The sequence below is a fragment of the Notolepis coatsorum genome, assembly GCF_963971535.1.
Source record: "Notolepis coatsorum genome assembly, chromosome: 6".
Classification (NCBI taxonomy): Eukaryota; Metazoa; Chordata; class Actinopteri; order Aulopiformes; family Paralepididae; genus Notolepis; species Notolepis coatsorum.
In genome coordinates this window covers 76462813-76490632 of record NC_140170.1, presented here as the reverse complement: position 1 = coordinate 76490632, position 27820 = coordinate 76462813, and the positions used below count along the sequence as shown (strand labels likewise).

Here is a 27820-nt window from a genome sequence, read left to right as displayed (position 1 = left end):
ACACAATGTCAGTATTGCTATGATGAATATGAAATAACATGTCTATAGATAATAGTTTTGTTTTAAGCTTGGGAGAGGGTCCTTGTGTAGGCTTTTAGGTTAAATTCCTATGTAAGTAACTAACTAACTAACTAACTAACTAACTGTAAGATTAAACTCATATACATCAGGTCATCATAACAAAGTAGGCTGTAACTATGTGCCTCCATGTTTGTACATTAGGGTCTTCTTCCCAGAGCACTGCAACATGACCCAGGCGGAGGACTGGCAGAGCAGAGGATGGATGGTTTGCTTTATTTTCTCATTTGCAAACAACAACAACGACAACAACAACAACAACAATAGGACTGTCTGACTAATAGTCATTAGTCCAAATAGACTTTGTCCACTAATCTGTAAAATTTTGTTTGCCTCATGCATAATGACCTCTTCATTATAGATATACAATATAGAACTGATGTAAACAAGACGAAAGTCTTTCTCTGGTCTGCATCCCCTTAACAATTGTGTGTATTGAGCCTTACTGTATTGTACCCATTCTGCAATCTGTTAATAAAGTTTTCATTCATTCATTCATTCATTCATTCATTCAACTTATCGGAGGTACAGTACATACCTGCAATTTGTTGGGAAATAACACAATCAGCATGGGGAAAGTTTGCTAACCGATTCATTGACAAAGAGGGGGCTGCCCTAAACAACAACAACAACAACAACAACAACAGTCAACTCTAAGTAGAGGAGCCTACATAATAACCATGACAACCATGCTGGGCGGCTACGTGGCGTAGTGGGCAAGGCGCTCGCCACGAATACTGGAGACGCTGGGCTCGCCTGTTCGAGCCCAGCGCTCCACATTGCTTTCAGTTTAGCTGGTCGTCCGTACTAATACACATTGGCTGTATTAGGGGGTGGGAAACTGATGGGTGGGGATCGGGCGTTGTGGACAGCGACTCCTACAGGTCGGTTGGTGCGCCTGCGCAGTAGAATCACGAAGTGTCGGGGGCAGCGTGAGCCTCCCACGCGTTACTCCTCGCCACTGAGGGATCGAGCTGCGCAGGTGAAAAGGTCCTGCTGTTACCTCAAGTACCGGAGGGGACTTGTGCTATGTATGACTTAGTCCACATTGCAGCCGGCTTGTGGGAGGCAAGAAACAGCGTTCGTGACAGGGGAGGGTTGAATTGGATGATACGAAATTGGGATGGGAAAAAATATAGAAAATGGGAGAAAAACTGGATAAAAAAAAAACCATGACAACCATGCTGTTACTCAGTACAGTATAGCTTCACCTAAAATACCCGAAGAGTACAGTAGGAAATATGATACATTCAGATGCAATACTGTCCTAAAGAACTGCGGTCAGTCTGTCTCCATGACAACACTTCACCATTCATCATCACATCACATCACGTCACTTTACCGTTACATCACTTTGCCAAAGACGTCGAAATAATTTCCATTGGCAACCCTGCAGTCGCGTAACTCACTACTTGTTATGACCTTACAGGAGAGCGGGAACTGTACGGGCCCTCTGTGTTCTACAGGGACATGGGGCCCGTCTCCTCTGCAGCCTCGACTGGCCCCTGGGGGATCTCCGTCTACTCGTCCTTCACCTACCTGTCCGACCTGATTGTGCGCCGGCGCCGGAGGACCACCCTCACCAGGTATAACCCTGGTCGCACGATGCCTCAGGTACCCTCACCTCAGCACGTCTGCTACCTTGGACTACTTAGACTGTGAATCAAGTCACTTTGCTTTAATTTATTATGACATGTGACACAGGGAACTCGTTTTAGATTTTTAGTATCGGGGTAAAACGAATAGGCTGTTTCTTTGTGTGGTATTATTAGCCCAATCACTGATACTCGTATTGGTACCAATGTATCCCTGGGTACTGTGTAGCTGCATGAGACTAGCTGGTCTGCTAACTGTTCCTAGAGTTAAAACATGGTGAAGCAGCATTCAGTTATTATATATACACACATAGTTGGAACAAACCTCTGTGAGATCTCAAGATTTGCCCCAACTCTAGGTTTACTATTGCCTGTAATTAAAATGTTGTTACTGTGAGTGCACCCCTCTGATAAAAGCACTTTTTATGCTTTTTTAGAAATATTTTGTAAGCTCTTTATGATCTCCTTGTATTCCTTTGTATCTATTTGATGTAAAACACTTTGAATTGCCTCCGTGTATGAAATGTGCTTTAATGATACACTTTCCTTGCCTTCATCATCTTGAAGCAGTCCCTTTTAGCCCCTTACTCATGCAACTGTAAAGATTATGTTGTATCTTACTGATGTATCTTTCTGCAGGTTCAAAGTGTGGCAAATCCATCAGCATTTGGAGTCAAATTCCACAAGTGTGCACAGGTATGCAGACATGATTGTTTGGATTCATGCATGTTTTTGCTACATTGATTATAAAAATAATAATAACATCCATACACTTTATTCGTATAGCATTTTTCACAACATATTACCAAACGGACAAACAGGAGAAGCGAGCGCAGATCATGTCTGCGGCCCAGGGACACTGCAATATGCAAACACTCATCCTTCACATGCACAGACCAAACCAGACCCCCAGTTTGACGTATTCCAACAGCTGGGCGTTGGACAGAATTTTGAACGGGTGTTTCCATATGGAGGCGTTTAAGACAAGGCTCATGTCATTTGTGGCTTTTTTGGGAACTAGGAATTAACGGGAGTAGAACCCTTTGCGTCATAGTTCTGTAGGTACTGGAGCAGAACCCTTTACTTCATAGTTCTGTAGGTCCTGGAGCAGAACCCTTTACTTCATAGTTCTGTAGGTACTGGAGTAGAACCCTTTACTTCATAGTTCTGTAGGTACTGGAGTAGAACCCTTTACTTCATAGTTCTGTAGGTCCTGGAGCAGAACCCTTTACTTCATAGTTCTGTAGGTACTGGAGCAGAACCCTTTACTTCATAGTTCTGTAGGTCCTGGAGTAGAACCCTTTTCTTCATTGTTCTGTAGGTCCTGGAGCAGAACCATTTGCTTCTTTGTTCTGTAGATACTGGAGTAGAACCCTTTGCTTATTTGTTCTGTGGATACTGGAGTAGAACGCTTTGCTTATTTGTTCTGTGGATACTGGAGTAGAACCCTTTGCTTATTTGTTCTGTGGATACTGGAGTAGAACCCTTTGCTTATTTGTTCTGTAGGTCCTGGAGTAGAACGTTTTGCTTATTTGTTCTGTGGATACTGGAGTAGAACCCTTTTCTTATTTGTTCTGTGGATACTGGAGTAGAACCCTTTTCTTATTTGTTCTGTGGATACTGGAGTAGAACCCTTTGCTTATTTGTTCTGTGGATACTGGAGTAGAACCCTTTGCTTATTTGTTCTGTGGATACTGGAGTAGAACCCTTTGCTTATTTGTTCTGTGGATACTGGAGTAGAACCCTTTGCTTATTTGTTCTGTGGATACTGGAGTAGAACCCTTTGCTTATTTGTTCTGTGGATACTGGAGTAGAACCCTTTGCTTATTTGTTCTGTGGATACTGGAGTAGAACCCTTTGCTTCTTTGTTCTGTAGGTCCTGGAGTAGAACCCTTTGCTTATTTGTTCTATGGATACTGGAGTAGAACCCTTTGCTTATTTGTTCTGTAGGTCCTGGAGTAGAACCCTTTGCCTATTTGTTCTGTAGGTCCTGGAGTAGAACCCTTTGCTTATTTGTTCTGTGGATACTGGAGTAGAACCCTTTGCTTCTTTGTTCTGTAGGTACTGGAGTAATCACCTCTTTTGCTAGCAGTCGTTTTATCTTCATTACTAGAGCCTGTGCTTCTAGCTGGGAGGGGGGCTGCAACCCCAATACCCCCTACAGGGTGGTGGTCTGTCTGCAAACTCCAGTCTGTACCCATGAGAGAGCCACCCGGCACCCGCTTCTCTGCCATATGCTGAGATACTACATCAGAGGCTGTAGCTGACGCTGATGGTGTATTTGCTGGAATTCTTTTCTCCCGGCCCTCTTCGCCCCTATGAAAACGGTTTCAGAAAGCTTCTGCATGGTCCAAGGAGAGCCTGTTGAGAAAGGGGTGGTTATCCTCTGGTCATCCCACTCTATTAGCAGCAGGGGGAGAGAGGGGAGAGAGGGGAGGATTCGTCAATGTCTTTATTCATTTGAGCGTATGCTCATGTAAGGCACTGGCTTCATGCTTCTCGCGTTTCTTGCTCGACTGCGCTCCGTCAACAGCCAAAGTCATGTCAGAGCAGCTACCTGAGGTAGTGGGTGACACCGCACTGGCGAGCTCTAAAGCTTTATTTATACACCCCAGAGTACAGACAAAACATGGCCACTTTACAGAAATAGATAATCATGTTTTATATAACAATAGGAAAACATGCAATTTCTGTTAAAACATTTTTATATATAAAAGAAAGAAAAGTTCAAGTTCAAGTTTCTTTATTAGTTGTCATACAGAAATACTGAATACTTTTATATAAAATGCTTCTTTCTGTTTTGCTCCAGAGATTGTGCTAGATAAAATAAAATAAGTATAATAAGTAGGGATGTCCGATATTATCGGCCTACCGATATCGGCATTAAAATGTGATATAGGAAAATATCGGTATCGGTTTTCAAAATATATATATATATATATATATTTATTTTTACATTTCTATAACCTTTATTTACAGGCAAGCAAGTAAGAACAAATTCTGATTTTATTTATTGTCAAAAGTATGCATAATGTTGTGTTAATTCCACAACAAGAGATATGTAATGTTGATTACCTGAAATTATTCCATTTTTTTGGGGGGGGGGGAACCCTGCATATATCGGTATCGGTTGATATCGTTTGATATTGGTATCTGAAATTAAGAGTTGGACAATATCGGTATATCGGTATCGGTAAAAAAGCCAATATCGAGCATCCCTAATAATAAGTATAAAATAGAAGTCAAGTACGTAGACAAAAGTGTTCAATATATACATACCGGTATATACAATATACAATGCACAGTAGAAAAGTAACTGAGTTACAATACAATATACTATATACTAGGGATGCTCGATTACTATGGCCACACCATCCCGCTAGAACCTTTACCTCTTCCAGGTAGGCCCTCTCATCGTTTGCAGAGATCAGGCCCACCACTACTGTGTCGTCAGCAAATTTGATGATTGTGTTGTTGTTCCGCTGTGCCACACAGTCATGTGTGTACAGGGAGTAGAGGAGGGGACTCAGAACACAGCCCTGGGGGGCCCCTATGTTGAGAGTGATGGATGTACATGTATTGATCCATACAGTATCTTGTACAGTACATGCAGGGGCATGAGGTAACAAGATGAGAAAACTGTTTCTCACTTAATGGGGACATTTATTACTGACGTTTCACCAGACCCGTAGCTTAAACCAATCCACTGTTAAGTGCTTGATGAGAAGTGCTCCCTGTCTGTTTGTCTGATTCTTCCTCTGGGTCCCAGGTGAAGGCTGGTACCGACCTCCCTCAGCTGACGTTCTTCCTGCGGATCCATAACATGGGCCCGGTGGGCGGCACCAACCTGTCCCAGGTGGCCATCCGTGACTCAGTCTCTGGAATAGTCCTGCTGGAGACTGAAGGCAAGGTGGTGGAGAAGGGCTACCAGACGTTTGCTTTTGACTCGCTGCCCGGTAAGTTGTCCACAACTTGCCTCTCTCAGATCTCAGATGCACACACACACACACACACACACACACACACACACACGCACACGCACACGCACCCCCCCCCCCCTAGTGCTGGGTAATGTGACCAAAATATATATCACAATATCTTTCAGATTTTTGATGGTATAATTATATTTGCCTGCATTAAGGTTTTCAGATACAAATGACACTGTGATGTCTTTGTTATTTATTCATTTCCATGTTGCAGTTTTCATTAATTTCATCTATACATAAGTCTATACTTAATTTTCATTGCCAATTTTATATAATACTGCTACAGTGCACACATTTCTTTCCTTGTTTTTCCCATACCAAAAATGAAATGTGCGTACCTTTTGTGTGGATCCATACAGTATACCTTCAAATAGGGCTGGGCGATATAACGATAACGATAAATATCGCGATATATTTTAATAATCGATATCGGGGGGAAAAATATCGATTTTTCTTATTTATTTTTTGACCTGCAACAGAGCAGTTTTAAAACCAGAGACAGTGGACAGACTTGTCTTTCTTGCCTGCAACTTAAAGTAATGGCTTTGCTTGTCCAAATGACAATACTGACCAAATTGAGATTTATCTTTCTCTTGTCCATTTATTTTGTTTGCTTTCTAATTTAAAATACAGTTTGAAACCGTCTGTACACAGTAGGCTATGTGTGCTAGCAGAGCTAGTCTCCAGTCACGAGTCACGGTGCACATGTGCGGTGGTTTGTCCACCAAAAAAGCGCCAAAAGATAGAAAAGAAACTAGCAGAGCCAGAACTGTTCAACTCCCCTGGAGCCACAGCCAGCAGAGAAGCCGGTTTACTTTAGCTTTTAAACCAGCTGGAGCCTGAGAACTGGAGTGTGAGGGGATGTAACACTAAAGATGGCGGCAATGACAAAGAATTGCTGCAAAATAAACATACATCTGTTTTTTTTTTTTTTATATACTTATAACAATTTCAATAATTATCGATATCGAGTGATATGATAACATTATCATATCGTTATCACGATATGATTTTTTGCCATATCACCCAGCCCTACCTTCAAATATAACCTCCCAGCCCTACACACACACACCTGAGATATGAGTCATGTCATTTGTTTAGCAATAGGAGCAGATGTTTCTCAAAAGGTAACTGCTGCTGTAACAACGTCCAGGCAGTCAGTTATAAATTGTTGTATGAAATGTAAATAATTGTAATTGTAACATTGTACGTGTTTCCTCCTCAGCCGGATCCCAACGTGTTGTGAACTATACTGCTCACATCAAGGGCCACAAGAGTGAGGTTCTGGACCTGCCAGCGTTCCTCACCTTCTCCAACGCCTCTCAGGTATCACTCTCCTTCCCTGTTCCTCCTCCCTTTCAAATCAGGAGCAACATTCTGTTACAGGGGGGACAGCACGGTTGAACCAGGTTTTGCCATAGATTATATATATATTTTTTTTATGCTTTAATAATGTTAGCTTGAATGTGAAAACCGTTTGAATCCCAAGGTGGTTGTACTCATCTGTTGGGATGTCATTTCAAATGACCAGGGTTGTATTTTGTATGAAGATATAGTTAGTTTTGATGTATTTCTTTTACATTTGAAATCGCTGCATAAAATACAACCCTCATTATTTAAAATGACAGCCCTACATGAGAACAACCACTTTAGAATTGAAATGGTTTGCATTTCAAGCTAACATAAAAATTAAAATAATAATAATACATTTGAAATATACTTCTATGGCAAAACCTCATTCAATCGAGCTGCAACTTCCAACTTCCACATTATTACTATACCATGCAATAATTGGGTGTTCAAAATACTGCTTTCACAAACCAAAGTAATGAGCACTACTTTTGTCTGGTAAACCTATTTAAAATGTTGGGATATAATATGGTCTATAAATTCATAGCGTATTATCAATCGATTGATAGGACGTGTAGCACAGGTCAATTGTGATAATGTATGAATGCATGTTGTAAATTGTATGCCTATGTCTATTTTATGTCCAAATAAAGTTTATTATTACTATTATATACATTTTGACTTGTAATGAAGAGGAGCATTGCTTTCTTGCCCCCACAGAATGACGTGAGTATGTTTGGTCCGTTGATGGCTAACCTGACCTTGAGGGTGAACTCCACTGACAGGGTAAGGTGCTTATTTACCATCAACAGTTATCAAACATACATATTCGACACATGCAGCTAGAATTTAAAGCTGATTTTTCAGTGGGATATAAATGGAACAGTTCCTGTCCCCTAAGTATGCAGGACTTTTACCTTAAAACTGTGAGACCGCTGTTTGAAGTTTCAAATATAGAATAGAAATACTTTATCCATCCAGAGAGAAATTTGTCACTACAGATCGCTCACAGTAAACATTTAGGTAGTCAAAAACAAAAGTCACGAATAAGAATAAAAATAAGACTAAGAATAAATTACGGTCCAGTATATAAATGTTCTATGTCATGTATATACTATGTATATACATTCTAATATAAAATATACAAAAATATACAGTAAACGAACAACAATTTTGTCTCAGAATGTTCAGAACACCATCAGTAAGATATGGTCCAATATTTAGCATGATTTCTATGATAAAGAAGAAATAGCCAGTCTGTTGATGAGGTTGTCGAATGAGGCTTCTCACATCCATCTCTAGATCTATCCCAACCACGGTGTTCACTTCGCTGGCTTCATTGGAGGCTTCGTCTTCACGTTGGTGCTGCTCTCTCTGGGGTTTCTGGCCTTGAACCTGATCTGCGCCAGAGCCAGGATGAGTGCTTTACAGCCAAGGGTATGATTTATGCATTTTTGTTTTGTTGATTGAAATGGACATTTATGATTTAAAAGTTATTTAACGCTAGATATTTTCAGTCTTGGATAATTGTTAAAAGGAGAAAATCTTTATGATTCCCCATTATCACAGGCCCATATACAGTACTTATACTTATACAGTACTTGCCCTTATTTAGCAGGGTCATTCTTTTTTTTCTACTTTTTCTCCTCCTTTTTTCTGTGATTTTTCTCCCCATCCCCATTACCTCTCGTGCCAATTCTCCCTCCCCTGTCCTGATCGTTGCTCGCATATGCCCCCCTACTGGCCGGTTGTAGGGAGGATAGAAGCCTTGCATCACATGTCCCCTCCGATACATGTGGAGGCAGCCTGTCACATCTTTTCACCTGCCAGCGCGGACTCTCATTTGGTGAGGAGTAACGGGTAGGAGGCTCACACTGCCCCCGCCATTTCCTGACTTTGCTGTGCAGGCGCCCCAACCGACCTGTAGGAGTCGCTGTTCACAACGACCAGACTACCACCCTTCGACTTCCCACCCGCTAACTCTGCCAATTGAGTTAGTATGACGGCTGGCCCAAGCCGGAGGCAACGCCGACAGCCGGATTCGAACCCGGTGTCTCTTGCGTTAGTTAGCAGGGTCATTCTTTTAATAATTATTGTTTTTTAAATTTCTATTGAAATCTATTTAGGTGCGACTGGGTAGTGTAGAGGTCTAAGCACTCGCCTACCACTGCAAAGATTAAATTCCCGGCAGCGCTGCGGTACCTCCGGCTTGGTCAGTCGTCCCTACGAACATAATTGGCAGTGTTGGTGTATGAGTCCCGGTCATTGCAACAGCCACTCCTACTGGTCCTATTGAGCTTGTTCAGCAGGGAGGGGATCTGGCGGAGATGGCGTTAACCTCCGCTTGCGCTACGCTCTTCCAGTGAAACTCCTTGCTGTCGGGTGAAAAGAAGCAGCTGATGACTCCATGTATTGGAGGAGACATGTGGTATAGTCTCTACATCCTCTCCAGACTGACAATAGGGTGACAATAGAAAAGGAGGAAAGGCAAAAAAAGAAACATGAACATAATGTGCCGACCAGATGTCTCATTCCATGCATGTCTATCTGCTTGCCACAGAGAAACAGGGGTGTCTCAGACCCGGAGTATGCAGAGTGCAACTTGAGCGAGACGACCAAAGACGAGGCGGCGTTTGAGGACAAGATGGTGGACATCATGGTGCTGGAGGACCCACAGAACATGTACCAGGCTCTGGAGAAGTAGGTACCATGGTTCAGCCCAGAGAGGACCTGCAGAACATGTACCAGGCTCTGGAGAAGTAGGTACCATAGTGTAGTTCAGCCCAGAGAGGACCTGCAGAACATGTACCAGGCTCTGGAGAAGTAGGTACCATAGTGTAGTTCAGCCCAGAGAGGACCTGCAGAACATGTACCAGGCTCTGGAGAAGTAGGTACCATAGTGTAGTTCAGCCCAGAGAGGACCTGCAGAACATGTACCAGGCTCTGGAGAAGTAGGTACCATAGTGTAGTTCAGCCCAGGGAGGACCTGCAGATTGGGGAACTTCTCCGATACTATATACTAGGGAGGGATGGGCATTGATTTTTCGAATATTCGAACAGTCGTTAAATTATAAAAATCTACTAGTTTATGCGAATATCGTTATGTCTCAAAAAATATATCTTCCCTTGTTTTTACCGGCAGCTACACTGTGTAGTGTATTGCGATGGGATTAACTGTTACACTGCTGAACGACATGCTGGGTACAACTCACTAGCTAGCCAGATAGCAGAACTGAAAAAGAAAGATGAATAAAGAGACTGAAGATGTTACATTGTATCAACGTTTTGTACATTTGCCATGTTGTTTAACTAAGCTCACACATTTCAAGCATCAGTTATATAACGTTCAGAATAAATGCTTTTTGCCTGGTCCGCTAGCGTTAGCTGTTAGCAGCAATTACAGCAGCCGGCTAGCTCGCTTGTTGGACAAAAAAACCTTAACGTGGAAGCTCAGACGTTTCAACTAACTTTCAGAATTGATAATTTTGTTCCTGGAAATAACGTTAGCCTTGATTATGTCACGTTCGCTATAATATTAAGAATAATAAAGTTCACAGTACTAGCTAATTCATGATCAGGATGTTTTGATGCATTAAAACAACTTATCCCTGCTTCTTACCTGGATACAGTTCCTATATGAATATAAATATCCTGATCACAGATTTCTCTGCAAACAGAATACCATGGAAATGGTCCTTACACAGACCAAATATTCAGTGGGTGTTTATACCTCAGTATCCCTATTGGCATATCCCATATCAGAATCGTGTTTCCTTGGTCAAGAATCGGGATGTGAGCTTCTTCCAGCTACTGTATAAGAGACATGACATCTACATGCCCCAATTCAACAACAGAAAACGTGAGGACAAGACAGGATGGTAATGTGTGTTTATTTCCGTTCACCTAGCTAACTTTAATCTTCGATCCCCCGTTCAGCCTGGAGATGTCCAGCCTGCTCCGTGCCTCCTCAGGGCTGGAGGCCACGCGGGTCCAGATCTACAAGGACCTGACGGCCTCCCTGCTGGGCGGCCTGCGCTCCCAGGGCCAGGCCAGCGCCCAGGCCCAGCAGAGGCTGCTCAGCGTGCTCCACGGCCAGCTGCTGGGCATGGAGGGCCGCCTGAAAGAGGAGCGCATGGCCCGCATGGCCGCCCTGGCCGGCCTGTGTAACCTGGAGACGCGGGAGGAGATGGAGGTGGAGCACCGCAGGGAGACGGCCGAGAAGGCCAGGGCTGAGCTGCTGTGTCAGCGAGCAGACCAGCAGGTACAGGGCTGGGGACGGGGGAGGGTGTGGTTTTTAAAGGAGACCACCGGGATTATTTTACCTTTTTGGCTCATCGCCAGCACAAGACCGCACGAGTCTAAACCGCGTCTGGACCTTCACGTAGCTGCATACGTCCTTTCCACATTGCTCGCCTGTTGCCTTTCCAGAAGTCAGTAGTATTGCCTTTATATTCCTAATCCCATCCGAAACACCTTGTACAGTGAATATTGTACTTCTTGCTTCAGAAGCATAATCCATCATTACAAAAACAAGGAGTAGGATAAATGTGGGGACTGGTTTTAAGATAAAATATTCCTTTATTGATCCCCTTGTGGAAATTCGACCATCATAGCAGCATGGGGGAGGTACAGGTATGGGCAGGGTAATAATAGAAAGACATGAATATATAAATAAATTTGATCTGCATCTGAATATAAAAATATGAGAAAAAACTGTGTAAATAATATAATTAATTATTATTATATTATATGTTACAATAAGTATAGGCAATAAAGAATTTTTGCTATATTACATATACAGTATGTAATATGGAACTTTTATTGTGCCTGATATTGGTCCACTATCTGATCCCAGTATCCATATTGGTGCATCCCTGGTTGTTGTTTCTTATGCTATTGGTAAACTCTCGATTCTTTGTTGTCCAATTTCTAACCTAAACGTGGTGCTCTTTGTTCCCAGGAGCTGCTGGAGTGCAGCGTCCTCCTGGAGAAGCTCCACAAGCTGAACCAGAGCCGGCTCCAGTGCACCCTGCTGGTCCGCCACGAGCAGGCCTCGGCCAGGGTCCAGAGGCAGATGGCAGAGTGGCGCCGGGTGGAGCTCCACAAGATCTTCTCCGAGGAGCTGGAGGAGGCCACCAGGATGGGCGAGATGGACAAGAGCACGGCCAAGACGCTGCTGCACGAGTACTTCACCTGCCAGGTCAGTGGGGCGTCTTATCAAAATTTTTTTATTTGATTTTGATTTGAAATCTTTATTTCGAACATGTAAATACAACAATATAAAATCAAAACAAATCATTGATCTCTAAATAAACACACAAAACATAACTCAATTTACATGTTCGAAAAGGAGTAGGAAGAAGTATACACTTATTTAATCCTACCCATTTTCCACTACTCAAAGTATACTAATTTAAAACCTTACAAAAAATATATATACCATAATTCCTCTAATTAGTGACCCAGGCTTGTATTTGTTTCAACTGTAGCGGGTACCAGGCTTTTATTGAAAGGAGGCATGTATAAGAGAGGCCTATATTTCAAATTTTCAAACAGATCATAATGAATAAATCAACATTTTGTGTCAGTTTGAACCCAGTAAAATGTACTGGGTTCATTTATTGAAACCAAGTACTGTATGAAATAGTAAACAGTGCAATTACAGGTGGTCAATGGTCATTTAAATGTTTTCAAAGTGAAATCAAGTAACTTTACCAGAGTAAAATACTTCTCCAGCCAACCTTTACTGGCCACAAACGCCTTGCCTCCATCACTCACTGTTGGGTAGATTTCCCATGCTTTTCTTTGTATCATTTTGCGCGACACACGGTTGTGTTTGTCGCGCAGCGCATAAATCCACTCAGAAAGTAGTGTCTCCATCTCCTCGCTCACTTTTTTTCTCCCTCCTCCAGTTATGCGTGCTCTTTTACCGTCAGCTCTGGAATCAATGTTAAAGTGCTTTGCGGCTTTCTCTCCCGAATGCTCCGCGCATACCTCAAAACTTCCTCTTTAAACTTAACGTCAAACTTTCGTCTCTGTTTAGTACTGGTAGCCATGCTTGCTCTGTTGTTGTTGTGTTACGTGCTGCGGGCGACCCGTGTTCCATATACGGAAGTAAGGGGAGGTTCGCTCACGCGTATATTAGTAACCCGGAACGTGGAAGTGAAACTCCGTTGGGGAAAATATACACGCAACCCGGCTTGTATTAGGAGGTCGGCTTATAATTGCTTATTTCAACAGCGCACCCGGTCATTAATAGAGAGTCGTTTTTAATTGAATACAGGTCACTATTAGAGGATTTACGGTATATATGCAAAACAAAAAACTAAAATGATATATGTAAAACATGAAAGAAATGAAATTAAAATGTAAACACCTGTGAATGTCAAATCCCTTCCTCATCCCTCATCATTCCTCGTGAAAATCATTTCCTTATAATTCAGTTTGAACTCATGTTTGGACATTGCTTTAGCACATGGAACATGGTATAATTTGAAAGGAAATTCCTGCAAACAGCATATTGTATCAAAGGTTATACAATGAGTTTCATAGGCCAGTCCATAAAGCCTATGAAAGTCATTATAATGATTGATACAGTGTACAGTTTGCAGCCATCTCCTCAGTAGAACATATGAAGACACATCTGATTATACAGTGAGCCTCTTATCATAGAAAAGGACATGTATCATCATTTTTTTAAGGCTAAAACATTTCCCCCACTGGATCAGAGTCGGTGAGAGGATGCAGGTTTCACTATAATAAAGCGATCAGGGAAGTTATGACTGTACTAGTCGACATCATGCCAGACCATGTTTTTTAATTAGGCCTGGGGTAAAAAAAATAAGACGATTTTTTTTGCCACTGAGTGAGACAGCTGGTGGGGTGAATTGGTGGAGGTAGCATTTAGTAAATCTCATACATCATCAGCTCAGAATATCAATGAGTTGCATCTACAAAGATGCAAGATGCATTTTGGTTTGTAGGAGTGATACAAATGTGAGATGAGGTACAGTATAGCATACTGGCATGTTTTAAACAGATTATTCACCTAATTCTGTTTACAATTCAATGACCAAAGCTTGGATTAAAAAAGAAGACACACATCTTCCTCACTCTGCCTCAGGATCAACTGGAGGAGGTGCTTGACGTGGTGCTAGCCAATCAGCGCCGCACGCTGGCTGAGCGCCACGCCCAGAGGAAGTTCCTGGTGCACAGCCTCCACAGCCTCAAAGGCCTGATCTCTGACACCTTCGCCAGCTCCTCCAGCAACCTGGACCTCTGGTTCACTCACGTCAGGAGGTCGGTACCCGCTGTCCGTTCCTGTATGGATTAGGGGTGAATCAGCAGAGGCCCAACGATACGATATGATCACGATACTAGAGTCATGATATTGTAATATCGTGATTTATTACCTTTTTTCAACTGGAAAACTAAAATAACATCATCATAAAATCATCTGTTTTATCTGAATATCGATACTCTCTGCTACTGTATCGATATAATAGCGGCGTGCAAAATATTGCGATGTATCGCCTAAACACAAGTTTGGACAAAGGTTACTCTCAAAATGTCATTCCTTACAGATAGCTGAATACAAGCAAAATATTGGAATCAGTAACATAACACAATGTAATCTTGATTGCTGTCATTTATTTTCGAATTACTTTGCTTCGGGAATGTTGTGTTCACTCATAGTTAAAGACAGTAGAGATTGAGTAGTTTATTGTGATATATCACATTCACACTTCATGAACTGGGGCTGTATTGAAATTCAATATTCACTTTAAATTAACTTCACAATTGCTATCGAAATTCACTTTAGATTAACTTCACAATTGCAATACATGGGCTGTCCAAAAACTTTCAAAACAGACTTATATGGTTCGTGTAAGGGTTCAATTGTAATTATCATGTGCTGTTAGCTGGGTGTGGTTTTTGGTATTCATTCACATAAGGGAAAGATCTTTTCCCATCTGGTCAGACTTGTAACGCTTCTTTCTGAGAACCAATGAAGGGTTCTGCTTATTCAGCAAACAAAACGTGGATTTCCAGTATCTTTTCAGCAGTGGTTTAGAAGGTTTTTTTCTTGATTAGGGCTCTGTCCTGTATATTTGTTGGATCAAACGTACTTTAAAGTTGAAAACACACCCAGCAGATTGCTGGAGACTGCTTGAGATGAGCAGAGCCGATGTTAGTCTGTCCCAGTTTGTGGCCATAATAGTAGGAATAATAGTAATACAACTTAACTTATACAGCACTTTTCAAAACATAGCTACAAAATGCTTCACAATTGACAAATAAAGGAACAAATGAAGTTACAATCATAATAAAATCAACAAACATGAATCAAGAGCAAGATTTAAACAGCAGGAATAAAAGCAGACATTATTAAAATACTTACATTTTATAGAAGTATGTTTTGAGCAGTGATTTAACAGATGACACAGATTTGGCGTTCCAAAGACAAAGTCAATGTTTATTTGTCACATATACAGATGATAATTATCCTACAAGCCTCCCCTAGACTGTACATGCATCAGGAAAAGAAACATACTCTGTTGGAGTAGGAAATGGGACTGTATGGAATGGGAATATGGATTTATGGATATGTCGACTGTATTTAACATGTAACGGAAAACATAAATCTAAACATAAAAGAAACATAAAAAAAATATATATTAAAAATAAACTCAATAAAACATAACTCAGTAAAAGAAACTTGCAATGTCGGGTCCACTCCCTGATATAAATACTTATAAGTAATTATTAAAACTCTATGATCATCAGTAATGTATACTGATATTCCTGTAACTGGATAGCGGGTGCAGTGCAAATACACATACGTGCAAATTAATATGTATGTATGATGCATCATAATAATAATTCATTTATTTTATAGAGCGCTTCTCAGTAACCCGAAGTCACTGACAGTAGGCAGAAAGAAAAAACAAAGAAACAAAAGAAACAGAACCACAGGGGAAACGGGGAACAATATGAATACACAGGAACACAGTAACAAACAACAAAAAATACAGGAGCCGGTAGGGGAGGGGAGGCAGAGAGGGTAGGGGAGGGGAGGCAGAGAGGGGATGGGAGGGGAGAGGGGGTGACAGGTTGGAGGATGGTGGTTATGGGTAGGGAAGGTTAAATGCTAGGGAGAACAGGTAGGTTTTGGGATGGGATTTGAAGGTGGAGAGTGAGGGAGAGTCATGCAGTCAATGTCTGTCTAGTGTACAGGCCCTGTTACACATTCATTTAAAAACCTGTTCACCTCATTAACCGGGACTTGGGACCAGTCAGGAGGGTCCTGCCTCGTGATCTCAAGCCACGCTAGGGGGGGGCGATGCAGCCACAGAACACATTGGTAAATCTTATGTCTGATTATCACATGTCCTCCTCACTCAGAACAATAGGATCCATGTAAAAAAAAATATATATCAAAAGTGTAGAAGAAGCTCTTTCCAAGGTGAACGGTAACCAGTAACCAGCAGGATGTCCTGTTGTCCACCAGGGGGAGCGCTGTGCCTTCAGAGCAGATGGACCAGGTCCAGGACGAGGCTCAGAAAGAGCTGGTGCGGGTGAGGCAGGGCCTGGACGAGGCTCTGAGCCAGGAGAGGAGGGCCATGCACTGTGGGCTGGTGAAGAAGAGGAGAGAGCTCATCTCTGACATGGTGAGGAGGTCACTTTCACTCCCAGCGGGGCCCCGGGACGGGCTGCAATGACGCTACTCTCTATTATGTGTACATGATTAGATTAAATTAGATTAGATTAAAATGTATTGTCATCATACAGCACAAGTACAGTATGATGAAAAGAAGTTTGGCATCCAACCAGAGTGCAAATGTAAAGTGCAATACCAATATACAATGTACAGGTGATTAAACTGGGTATAAAATATATAAATTAGTACTACTGAGTAATAGTGCTAATCAGATGTATGTACAGAGTTGTAGTGTTAATGTATACAGGAAAAACAATACAGTAAAACAATTAACATCACAGAAGAAACGCCCAATCACATTTGGCCAATCCAAATGATATCTTGGAACATGTGCTTCATGACTCACCAATGCTGATGAGATTAACTACTTAGGTATCGAAATGACACAAGTTTCTTCGCCACTCAAAAGTATTGAAGCAATTAAGATCACTACCATCAATTTGATCATTCCCATACAAATATTGAATTCCAGATGTGGGACTAAAACCAAAATGATCTCCAACCACTTCTGGTGTTAAACACCGTAGGGTTTTTAATAATTGTTGTTGTTGATAATGATGATTTTCACTGATAATGCCACGTGCACGGACCTCATCTGGACCCACAGCCTGTTACCCTTTTTGATTTCACAATGAAGTGAACACGAGGGGAACACACACACTGAGGAAGACCGTGATTTATTTAATAAACACAGCCAGCAACAGCACCTGGCGTCTACCAGCGCCACTCAATCATGTGTTTCCGTAATTTTTACGCTGATATACATCTATTGGGATTTCAGCACCGCTAGTGTACGCGCCCCGAGGCTGATTTCTTGGACGCAAGGACTACTAAATACTTATTTCCCATCATGCCTAATCCAACCTGCAGCTGCAGGGCCAGAGGCAGCGGCAGAAGGCGCTGTGGGCTCTGTCCCGGGACGCGGAGGAGAGGGTGGAGGCGTCTCAGCACCTCTGCTGCTGGCAGAGCCTCCTGACGGCCCAGAGCCTGGAGCTGGCCGAGCTCATCAACAGCCTGGACGAGGAGGCCGCTGCTGACATCCGCAAGGTACACACAGTACACACACAGTACACACACACACACACACACACACACACACAGTACACACACACACACACACACACACACACACACACACACACAGTACACACACACAGTACACACACAGTACACACACAGTACACACACACACAGTACACACACACACACACACACAGTACACACACAGTACACACACAGTACACATACAGTACACACACACACACACACACACAGTACACACACAGTACACACACAATACGCACACAGTACACACACAGTACACTACACACACAGTACACTACACACACAGTACACACACACACACATTTTACACACACACACACAGTACACGTACAGTACACACACACAGCACACACACAGTACACACACAGTACACACATACATACTGTACTAGGGCTGACCCCTATTAATCGATTAGTCGACTAATCGGTCGAAAGGGGCCGTAGTCGACTGGCCAACCTCTTAGTCGAATATAATTAAAGGGGACATGTACTATAAATGTCATTTTTCAGTCTCTAGCATTGTATTATAGTAATAGGAGTTAGTATCAATGTGTTTTAGTGTCTAAATACCATATTGGCGGATTGCTCTGATTCAGCTCAGATAATTTCCTGCTCCAGTAAATTAGTCCATCCTGATTTGAAGGCCTGAGTCACGTCATTCAGGCTCTGGGTAGAAGACAGTGATGTGATTGGCTCTGTGGTTGTAGCTAATGCCTGCCCACAATCTACCTAGACGATACACGCAGACTAGACAGCGAGTGGAAAACCACTTCCTCATACTGCGAGGCAGTGAAACCCGACACCTCTGCATACTCTGGAGGGAGAGAGAGAGAGATAGAGAGAGAGAGAGAGAGGGAGACAGAGAGAGAGAGGGACGGCCTGTCTTTTTTCTCTCTCTCTCTCTCGCACCCCCCCCCCCCTCTCTCTCTCTCTCTCTCTCTATCTCTCTCTGTCTACCAGTGTGGACTGACTGTCACTCAAAGTGCTTATGGGCGGAGCCAGGCCATAACAGCCTGATTTTTTTTTTTTTTTTTTTATTATTGCAAAACAAAATTGTTAAAAGTCAGTACTCAACACACAATGCATAATGAAACTAACAATTAAGGTGGCTAAAATGACATGCAAGTACAGTAACAGAAAACAAAAAAAAGTATATAATAATATTTTACCGTATACAGTGTATATCCAACGAAATTACCAATTGTACCAATGTCTTATACAGGATATACTCCTAATACCTATTATCTAAAACCCTACACACATATGCTCCAGCTCGAACCCCCCCTCCCGGACCCCTCCTTGGATAGTACCTCCATTATCCCTCACTCCTAACCAGACACCACCATTATAAGCTAGCTTTTATTCTCTCCACCACTTCTAACCACATTGACATTTTGGATTCGTTGAGTCCCAGAATTCTTGCTGTAGATATTTCTTGATAAATCACATCGAGATATGTAAGAAACCAAACCTTCCGGCACATTTTTTCCGGTTGAAACCAGCGTGATGCGATCAGTTTTTTAGCTACTGTGATACCCGATAAAACCAATCTCTTTAGCTGTGGATTTACTGCAAACTCAAAAACATCATTCAATAGTAATACAGAGGGGTGTACTGGTATATTCCAAGATACAAGTTTTGATAATTGATGGGTCACATCTTTCCAGAATGCCTTAACTGGTGGGCAGTCCCAATACATGTGCATAAATGTTCCTTCGTCTCCATTTGTACATTGGGAGCATTTTGAGTCTTGTTTGAGACCCATTCTGTTCAGTCTTATAGGAGTCAAGTATGTGTGAATATAGTTAACAGTTAATAGTATAACAGCCTGAAATCTTGAAGCTGGAAAATGATGGTTTTGAGTACTTGATTAGAAATATAAAACAATGCATTTTTTTGAAAAGAAACGTACAGATGTCTTCAATAGACTAACAGGAATTGTGTAAAGTTGCCCAAATAGTGCTAGGAATAGCAGTACATGTCCCCTTTAAAAAAAAAAATATATATATATATATATAATTTTTTATTCTTTATTTTTTATCATTTTTTTCAAAAGAAAAGAGGCATAGAAGCGTGGCTAACGCTAATGGCACGCATACCAGAGGCTAACTGCCTACGAAAACAGGCACAGAGGCACTGAAAGAGGATTTCACCCATCTAATGAACACACTATACTAGACAAATATCAAGATGTATCCATCAGTGGACCAATTGCATGCTTTTGCAGAGGACAAGAAGCCTTCAGTCGACTCCTTCAGACATTAAGCACCCCCCACAGCCCAAATGAAATGATAAAAAAAAATAAAAATAAAAAAATCTTATACCTTTTTTTTCTTTTTTTTAAGTCGACCATTAGTCGATTAACGGCAAATTTTGGCCAATCCTAGTCGACCATCCAAATCCTTAGTCGGGGACAGCCATATACTGTACACACACAGTACACACACAGTACACACAGTACACACACACACACAGTACACACAGTACACACACACACACACACAGTACACACACACACACACACACAGTACACACACACAGTACACACACAGTACACACACAATACGCACACAGTACACACACAGTACACTACACACGCAGTACACACACACACACACAGTACACACACACACACAGTACACATACAGTACACACACACAGCACACACACAGTACACACACAGTACACACACACACACGGTACACACAGTACATACACAGTACAGACACACAGCACACACACATACTGTACACACACACAGTACACACACAGTACAAATACAGTACACACACACAGTACACACACACACACACACACACACAGTACATACACAGTACAGACACACAGCACACACACACACATAGTACACACATACTGTACACACACACAGTACACACACAGTACAAATACAGTACACACATACAGTACACACACACACACACACAGTACACACACACACACACACACACACACACAGTACACACACACACACACACACACACACACAGTACATACACAGTACAGACACACAGCACACACACATAGTACACACACATACTGTACACACACACAGTACACACACAGTACAAATACAGTACACACATACAGTACACACACACGTCCACACACACAGTACATACACAGTACAGACACACAGCACACACACACACACAGTACACACACACAGTACAAATACAGTACATACATACAGTACACACACACAGTACACACATACAGTACACACATACAGTACACACATACAGCACACAGTACACACACACATTACACACACAGTACACACATACAGTACACAAACAGCACACACACAGTACACACACAGTACACACATACTGTGTACACTAGGGGTGTAACGGTACGTGTATTCGTCCCGCGAATTTACGGTATGGCCGTCAAGGTGCGGTACATCCAGCCATACGCCGAATACGTCTCAGATGACAAGCGGACAGAATTAACAACAGCGCGCACTGACTCTGCACTCGGCTCTCCCCTCCTCCTCTCCTGTTTACTACATACAGCCTATTTGTCCCTAAAACAAAACCATGATGAATTAATGAAATGTTTAACACAGCAGGGTCATTACAATTTTGCAGTTTTCTTTAGTTTTCTTGTTCGCCCAATAATGTTAACCAAAAGACACACGCGCGCGCGAACACACATGTCAACCTTTTCCGGCGGACCGCGGAGTCTCACAGCTGATCGGAGAAAAAATAAAAGCACAACATACCACCAGATCATCTGAGCTCCTCTCCAGTTGCTGCTGCCTGCTACTGTTTAAATCCAAAATATTGATAATCCTCTGCCATTGTTGTGTAACATGTCACCTGTTCTCTAGTATTCTTCAGTCTCTGCTTCACGTGAAGTTAAATCCTCTCTATAAGTGAAACTGAAACTAAGTTGTTGTTAAAGGTGCAGTAGGCAATTAATTTACTTGGTGGATGCTTGAACACAAAATTACACCAGTATCACTGACTACTACGGCAAGCCTATAGAATATTATTATATTTAATAATAATAATTATTAGTGCCGTCAGGCAATTAAAAAATTACTCTAATTAATTACAGGATTTGTAATTAATTAATCTAATTAATCGCATTTTAATCGCATAACCATTTTATGTCTGATATTCTATATTCTATAATCATATTTCAAATAGCATGTGTCCGGATGGCAGAATTCAGTACTGTATCTACAAAACCTTCTGTTTAATCATCTTCCATCTATTAATTTGCTTAGATTTTTCAGGTCTGGTCAATTTGAGCATAGTGTTATTCACAGTCAAAGATAAAAAAAATTAATTGATATTCTCATTTGGTTCATTACAATTTACTCAAGCCTAGTAACAGACACAGTATTTCTGACACTGGGAATACATTCACTGAGATCCATAGATGTCCCTAGAATCAGATACCAAGAACATGCAAATGGACCATATAAAAAAAAAGTCTGTAAATGTGTATTCTACGTTCTTATGGAACGAATGAGATAAAATAAAATAAAAGTAAAAAAAATAAAAATACTTTTTTTTGTAATTAATTTTGAGTAAATTTTCATAACGCGATAATTTGCTGTGTAATTAATTAATCTAATTAACGCGATAAACTGACAGCCCTAATAATTATACTATAATAATATTGTACCGAAATCGTACCGAACCGTGACCGCAATACCGAGGTACGTACCGAACCGTGGCTTCTGTGTACCATTACACCCCTAGTGTACACACATACTGTACACACATACAGTACACACACGGTACACATACACAGTACACACATACAGTACACACACAGTACACACATACAGTACACACACACAGTACACACACACAGTACACACATACTGTACACACACAAAGTACACACATACTGTACACACATACAGTACACACACGGTACACACAGTACACACATACAGTACACATACAGTACACACACACAGTACACACACACGGTACACACATACTGTACACACAGTACACACATACTGTACACACACATACACACACAGTGCACACATACAGTACACACACATACAGTACACACATACTGTACACACATACAGTACACACATACTGTACACACATACACACAGTACACACACATGGTACACACATAGCACACATATAGTACACACACACAGTACACACATACTGTATACACACACGGTACACACAATCACACATACTGTACACACACACACACACAGTACACACATACAGTACACACACATACAGTACAAATACAGTACAAACATACAGTACACACACAATACACATGCAGTACACACAGTGCACACTCATACTGCATACATTTACATGATCTATTAGCTCATCTCTGTGTTAGTAGCTAGCCACCTCTTGTGCTATGCTAGGCTACCTGCTCCATACTGCTTCCAGTCCATGTGCTAAGCTAGGCTAGCTGCTCCCTACTGCCTCCAGTCCTTGTGCTAAGCTAGGCTAGCGTGCACCTGGACCTCTCTCTGGGGCTACTGGACTCACAGAGATGAAACTGATATCAATCATCTTGTCTGACTCTGGGGAATATGGAGAGTGTATTTCCCATGTAATTTTGGAGCGTGTTCCTTTAATCACCGTTCCAGGCTTCACAGGCCTGCATCACAAACAACACCCGCTGACCTTGCAACCCCTACAATGGAAAAACTCCCACGAAACCTTAACTGGAAAAGACACTGGGAGAAACCTTGGGAGGGCGATTCAAATACAGACCACAGACCAAGACAAAAAACACACACACATACACACACGCTCATTTTGTACCACTGAAAGAATATGAGGCGATACTCGATACTGGCAAATTGAAACACAGAATCAAAGTTGTCACATCAAGCGTCTTCTGCCTAATGTGCTTTGCGTTGTTTACAGTATGATCTAAGAGAGTAGTTCTACTACAGTGAGTGCCAGGGATTTTGTTTTACCCTGCTCTGCCCGATTGAGCAATAACATGAGGCTGTGGATACTTCGCTCCCCTCCGCTGTGATTGTAATCATACACTGGGGTGGCCACAGAGGCAGACAGGGGAACATTACACTGCAGGGTCGCAGGGTCATGGACGTAACCGTGTCGATGCAGAGTTGAAAACTCTCTTGATTCTCTTCCCCAGGGGTTTCATTGGCTTCTCTTAGTTTAACTGGTGGTATGGTGTTTTGATTGATTGATTGATTGATTGATTGAAAAGTTTATTAACAGATTGCAGAATGGGTACAGTACAGCTCAATACATACAATTGTTATGGGGATGCAGACCAGAGAAAGACTTTCGTTTACATCAGGGTCCCCCATTTTCAATTCATCATAACATATATGACATACATGACATACAGATAGACAGTACTGCTACATCTATACATTTATGACATATCAGATTTGCAAATACAGTACTGTTTGTGATACAAAAAGTGTCCAGAAAAAGAGTGTATATACATTTGACGTAGAAACTGTACATTGGGGGAGGTTGGTGGGGTGGGGTTGGGTGGGTGGGTGGGGGCTGTACATTGGGGGGGGGTTGGGTAGGGGGGGGGGGACACTGTACACTGTACATTGGAATACTGACAAAGCCATACTTGGTCATTTACTGTACAACTGGGTTAGGACATTTGTAGGGGCCAGCTTTGAATTGCAGTCTCCCGTAGGTGTTCTTTGAGAGTGTTTTTGAAAGTGGGTAGTGATTCACATTCCTTTACAGCTTTGGGTAGGGCGTTCCACATTGATGTGGCATAATTGCGAAAACGTGTTTAGTCCCTTGTTTGAGCCGAATCTGGGTTTAACATGATTTGTGGAGCTCCCTCTGGTGTTGTGATCGTGGTATTCACTGACCTTTGGGAAGTATTTTGACATGTACATGGGTACCTTGGTCACGTAGTGTATCTTGTAGACCAGGCCCATTGCAAGTTGCTGTACTCTGTCGTCTACTCTAAGCCATCCTAGGTTGTCAAAGTGGGCAGGGGTGAGGTGGGTTCTAGGAGTCAGGTCAAGCAGTAGTCTGACAGGCTTGTTTTGAGATGTTTGTAATTTGTTTTTTAGTGCCTTTGAGGTGCTTTGGTACCATGAGGTGCAAGCATAGTCGTAGTACCCTTGAATGAGTGCTCCTGCCAGAGTCTTCAGGGTATTCTTGTTTACCAGAGAGGAGATCCGGTACAAGAATCGAGTTTGTTGGTTGACTTTTTTTATTACATTGGATGCCATTTTGTCACAGGAAAGATTAGCCTCTAGGATGGAACCCAGGTAGGTAATTTCATCTTTCCTTGTGACAATATTGTCACCCACTGTAACCGAGAAGCCGTCGGTCTTGCTGAGTTTGTTATTTGAACCGAAGAGAATGGACTCTGTTTTGCCCATGTGTAATGATAGTTTGTTGTCGGCGAGCCATATGCTGTGGCTACTGCTATTAGCATAATGTTTAAGGTACAGTTTAACTGGTGGTATGGTATGGCTACTGCTGTTAGCATCATGTTTAAGGTACAGTTTAACTGGTGGCATGTTATGACTACTGCTGTTAGCATAATGTTTAAGGTACAGGTAAACTGGTGGTATGGTATGACTACTGCTATTAGCATAATGTTTTAGGTACACGTTAACCATTAGAGAGAAAATTTAATTGAATTGTGACTTAAAAAAATCTGTATTCAATTTGTGTATCATTCGTTACACCACTAATGGCTATATGACGGTGAAGAGCGCAGGTAAAAATGCAAATCTACTTTCGCCACTGTCCACAGGTGACCATGCGCGTGATCCAGAGCGCCATGGCAGACGTCAAGGCCATCCAGCCGTCTGCGGCCCAGGCTCTGCTGGCCCTCCTGCCCCCCGGGTCTCCGCGCTCCCTCCTCCAGGCGGACCAAGACCCGGGACAGGGAGCGAGCGCTCTAACCCAGGCCCAGGAGAGGCTGCACCAGGAGGGCAAGGCGGCGGTGCGGACCCTGCGGAGCACCAGGGAGGCCCTGCAGGAGAGCATGGAGAGAGAGCTGCAGGAGCAGAGGGAGCTCCGAGCCCAGGCCCGCGCCTTCTTCAGGTCTGTTTACCCGGCCCGCGCCTTCTTCAGGTCTGTTTACCCGGCCCGCGCCTTCTTCAGGTCTGTTTACCCGGCCCGCGCCTTCTTCAGGTCTGTTTCCCCGGCCCGCGCCTTCTTCAGGTCTGTTTACCCGGCCCGCGCCTTCTTCAGGTCTGTTTACCCGGCCCGCGCCTTCTTCAGGTCTGTTTACCCGGCCCGCGCCTTCTTCAGGTCTGTTTACCCGGCCCGCGCCTTCTTCAGGTCTGTTTACCCGGCCCGCGCCTTCTTCAGGTCTGTTTACCAGGGATGGGACTCGGGCCATGTCCAGACTAAAACGATTTTGGTCGTTTTAGGCAAAGTATTTGATAGTTTGCACTGTTTTGCCACACGGAACTGTGTTCTGGCAGCCTGAAGACGATACTTTCTGATACCAGCTCCCAGAGTGCGCAATTCTGAAGACGCCCCCCATTGCGTCACCATCTTTACAAGCGATACGCGTCTTCTCCTGAATTGATGACGCGATAGCCCACCTCACACACACACACTCCCGACCGAGGCGCACACACATCTCCCTTAATCCGCATGCAAACCCAGACAAAAAAAATAAACATGATACATATGTCTTATATGTCCTGGCTAGAAGTGTTTATTAAACACCGGGAGTTATTATTAAACAACAATGGCATCAGAGTAGTTTAATTCGTGTTACAGAAGCTATTGAGCTTGATCGGGAGGCTACTGTGATGCAATACACGATACTAACTAGAGATTAGCGTCACATAGCTGGCCTTTTTCTGAAAACCCAAGCACATATTGTTCCATAGCATACGCCTTCAGTTGATCATGACAAATCCTCTCTTACCTTGACGATTAAAAAGCCTCCATAATTTAGTAAATAAAGCTGTAGCCAGCCAGCTAGCATTGATGCTATTCAAAATGCTATCCACATTAGCTAAATAGCTAACCAACTAAATACAATAGACAGTGGTATCCTGAGGTAACGTTAAATACAACGTTTGCTAGTCGAAATGACTGGACACACACAGGGACAAGTTAAACATCAATCAATTCATTTATTCCAACAGGTAGTTTGAGCTGCATGAGCCGAGGTCTTTCTCTCCTCTCCATTGGAAACTAATGACGTTACGGTAACGTTAGCTCGAAAAGCACAGAAACGGGCGACAGAAGTTAAGCTGCTAGCAACAGACACTATAACACTTCCGGTCGGGGGATTTCAAAATAAAAGAAACAGGAAAGAAATTTATTTTGTAAATTTGTGGAATGCACTTATTATATATTCTTTTTATCCACTTTTTCTCCACATTTTCTATTTTTCTCCCATCCCAATTTCGTGTTTCCAATTCTTCCCTCCCCTGTCTTGAACGTTGCTAGACTATGCCTCCCACTGGTCGGCTGTAGTGAGGATAGAAGCCTTGCATCACGTGTCCCCTCCAAACTCTCAGTGGCGAGGAGTAACGCGTGGGAGGCTCACGCTGCCCCCGATACTTCCGGCGTCACCAAACCAACCTGTAGGAGTCGCTGTCCACAACGTCCAATCCCCACCCACCGGCTTTCCCACCCTCTAACACTGCCAATTGTGTTAGTATGACGGCCGGCCAAGCCAGTAGCAACGCAGAGAGCTGGGCTTGAACCCAGCATCTTCTGCGTTAGTGGCGGGCGCCTTGCCCACTGCGCCACTCAGCCGCCCTATGCACTTATTATCTTGAGACGTTTTTGTTTTTACGGAAACCTTCAAACGAAACAGATCAAAATAGTTTTAGTCTGGACAAGGCCTCAGGCCCGCACCTTCTTCAGGTCTGTTTACCAGGGACGGGGCGGTGTGCTTATCTCACAGTCCGGTTCCACGCACGATACAGGGGGTTCTCGATTCCATACAACCACGGTCATTTCAGGGGAAAACTAGTGCTGCCACACTGATGATTTCTGTGCAGATGGAGCGTTCTCTGTCTCAGATCTGTTCTAAATCTACCTTAAACGG

The 27820-nt window shown here is 42.7% G+C and overlaps 1 protein-coding gene across 1 annotated transcript in view; it reads left to right on the top strand.

The window, feature by feature from the left end:
- LOC311230310 (limbin-like) overlaps window positions 1–27820 on the top strand; it is an 87367-nt gene that overhangs the window by 460 nt on the left and 59087 nt on the right. The window contains exons 2-15 of the mRNA XM_084316548.1: window positions 223–286; window positions 1508–1692; window positions 2313–2369; window positions 5443–5629; window positions 6885–6985; window positions 7730–7795; window positions 8312–8446; window positions 9570–9709; window positions 10946–11270; window positions 11970–12209; window positions 14133–14308; window positions 16521–16680; window positions 17601–17777; window positions 25550–25842. Of these exons, the coding sequence (XP_084172674.1) occupies window positions 223–286; window positions 1508–1692; window positions 2313–2369; window positions 5443–5629; window positions 6885–6985; window positions 7730–7795; window positions 8312–8446; window positions 9570–9709; window positions 10946–11270; window positions 11970–12209; window positions 14133–14308; window positions 16521–16680; window positions 17601–17777; window positions 25550–25842 (2306 nt within the window). The remainder of the gene's footprint in view (window positions 1–222; window positions 287–1507; window positions 1693–2312; window positions 2370–5442; window positions 5630–6884; window positions 6986–7729; window positions 7796–8311; window positions 8447–9569; window positions 9710–10945; window positions 11271–11969; window positions 12210–14132; window positions 14309–16520; window positions 16681–17600; window positions 17778–25549; window positions 25843–27820) is intronic.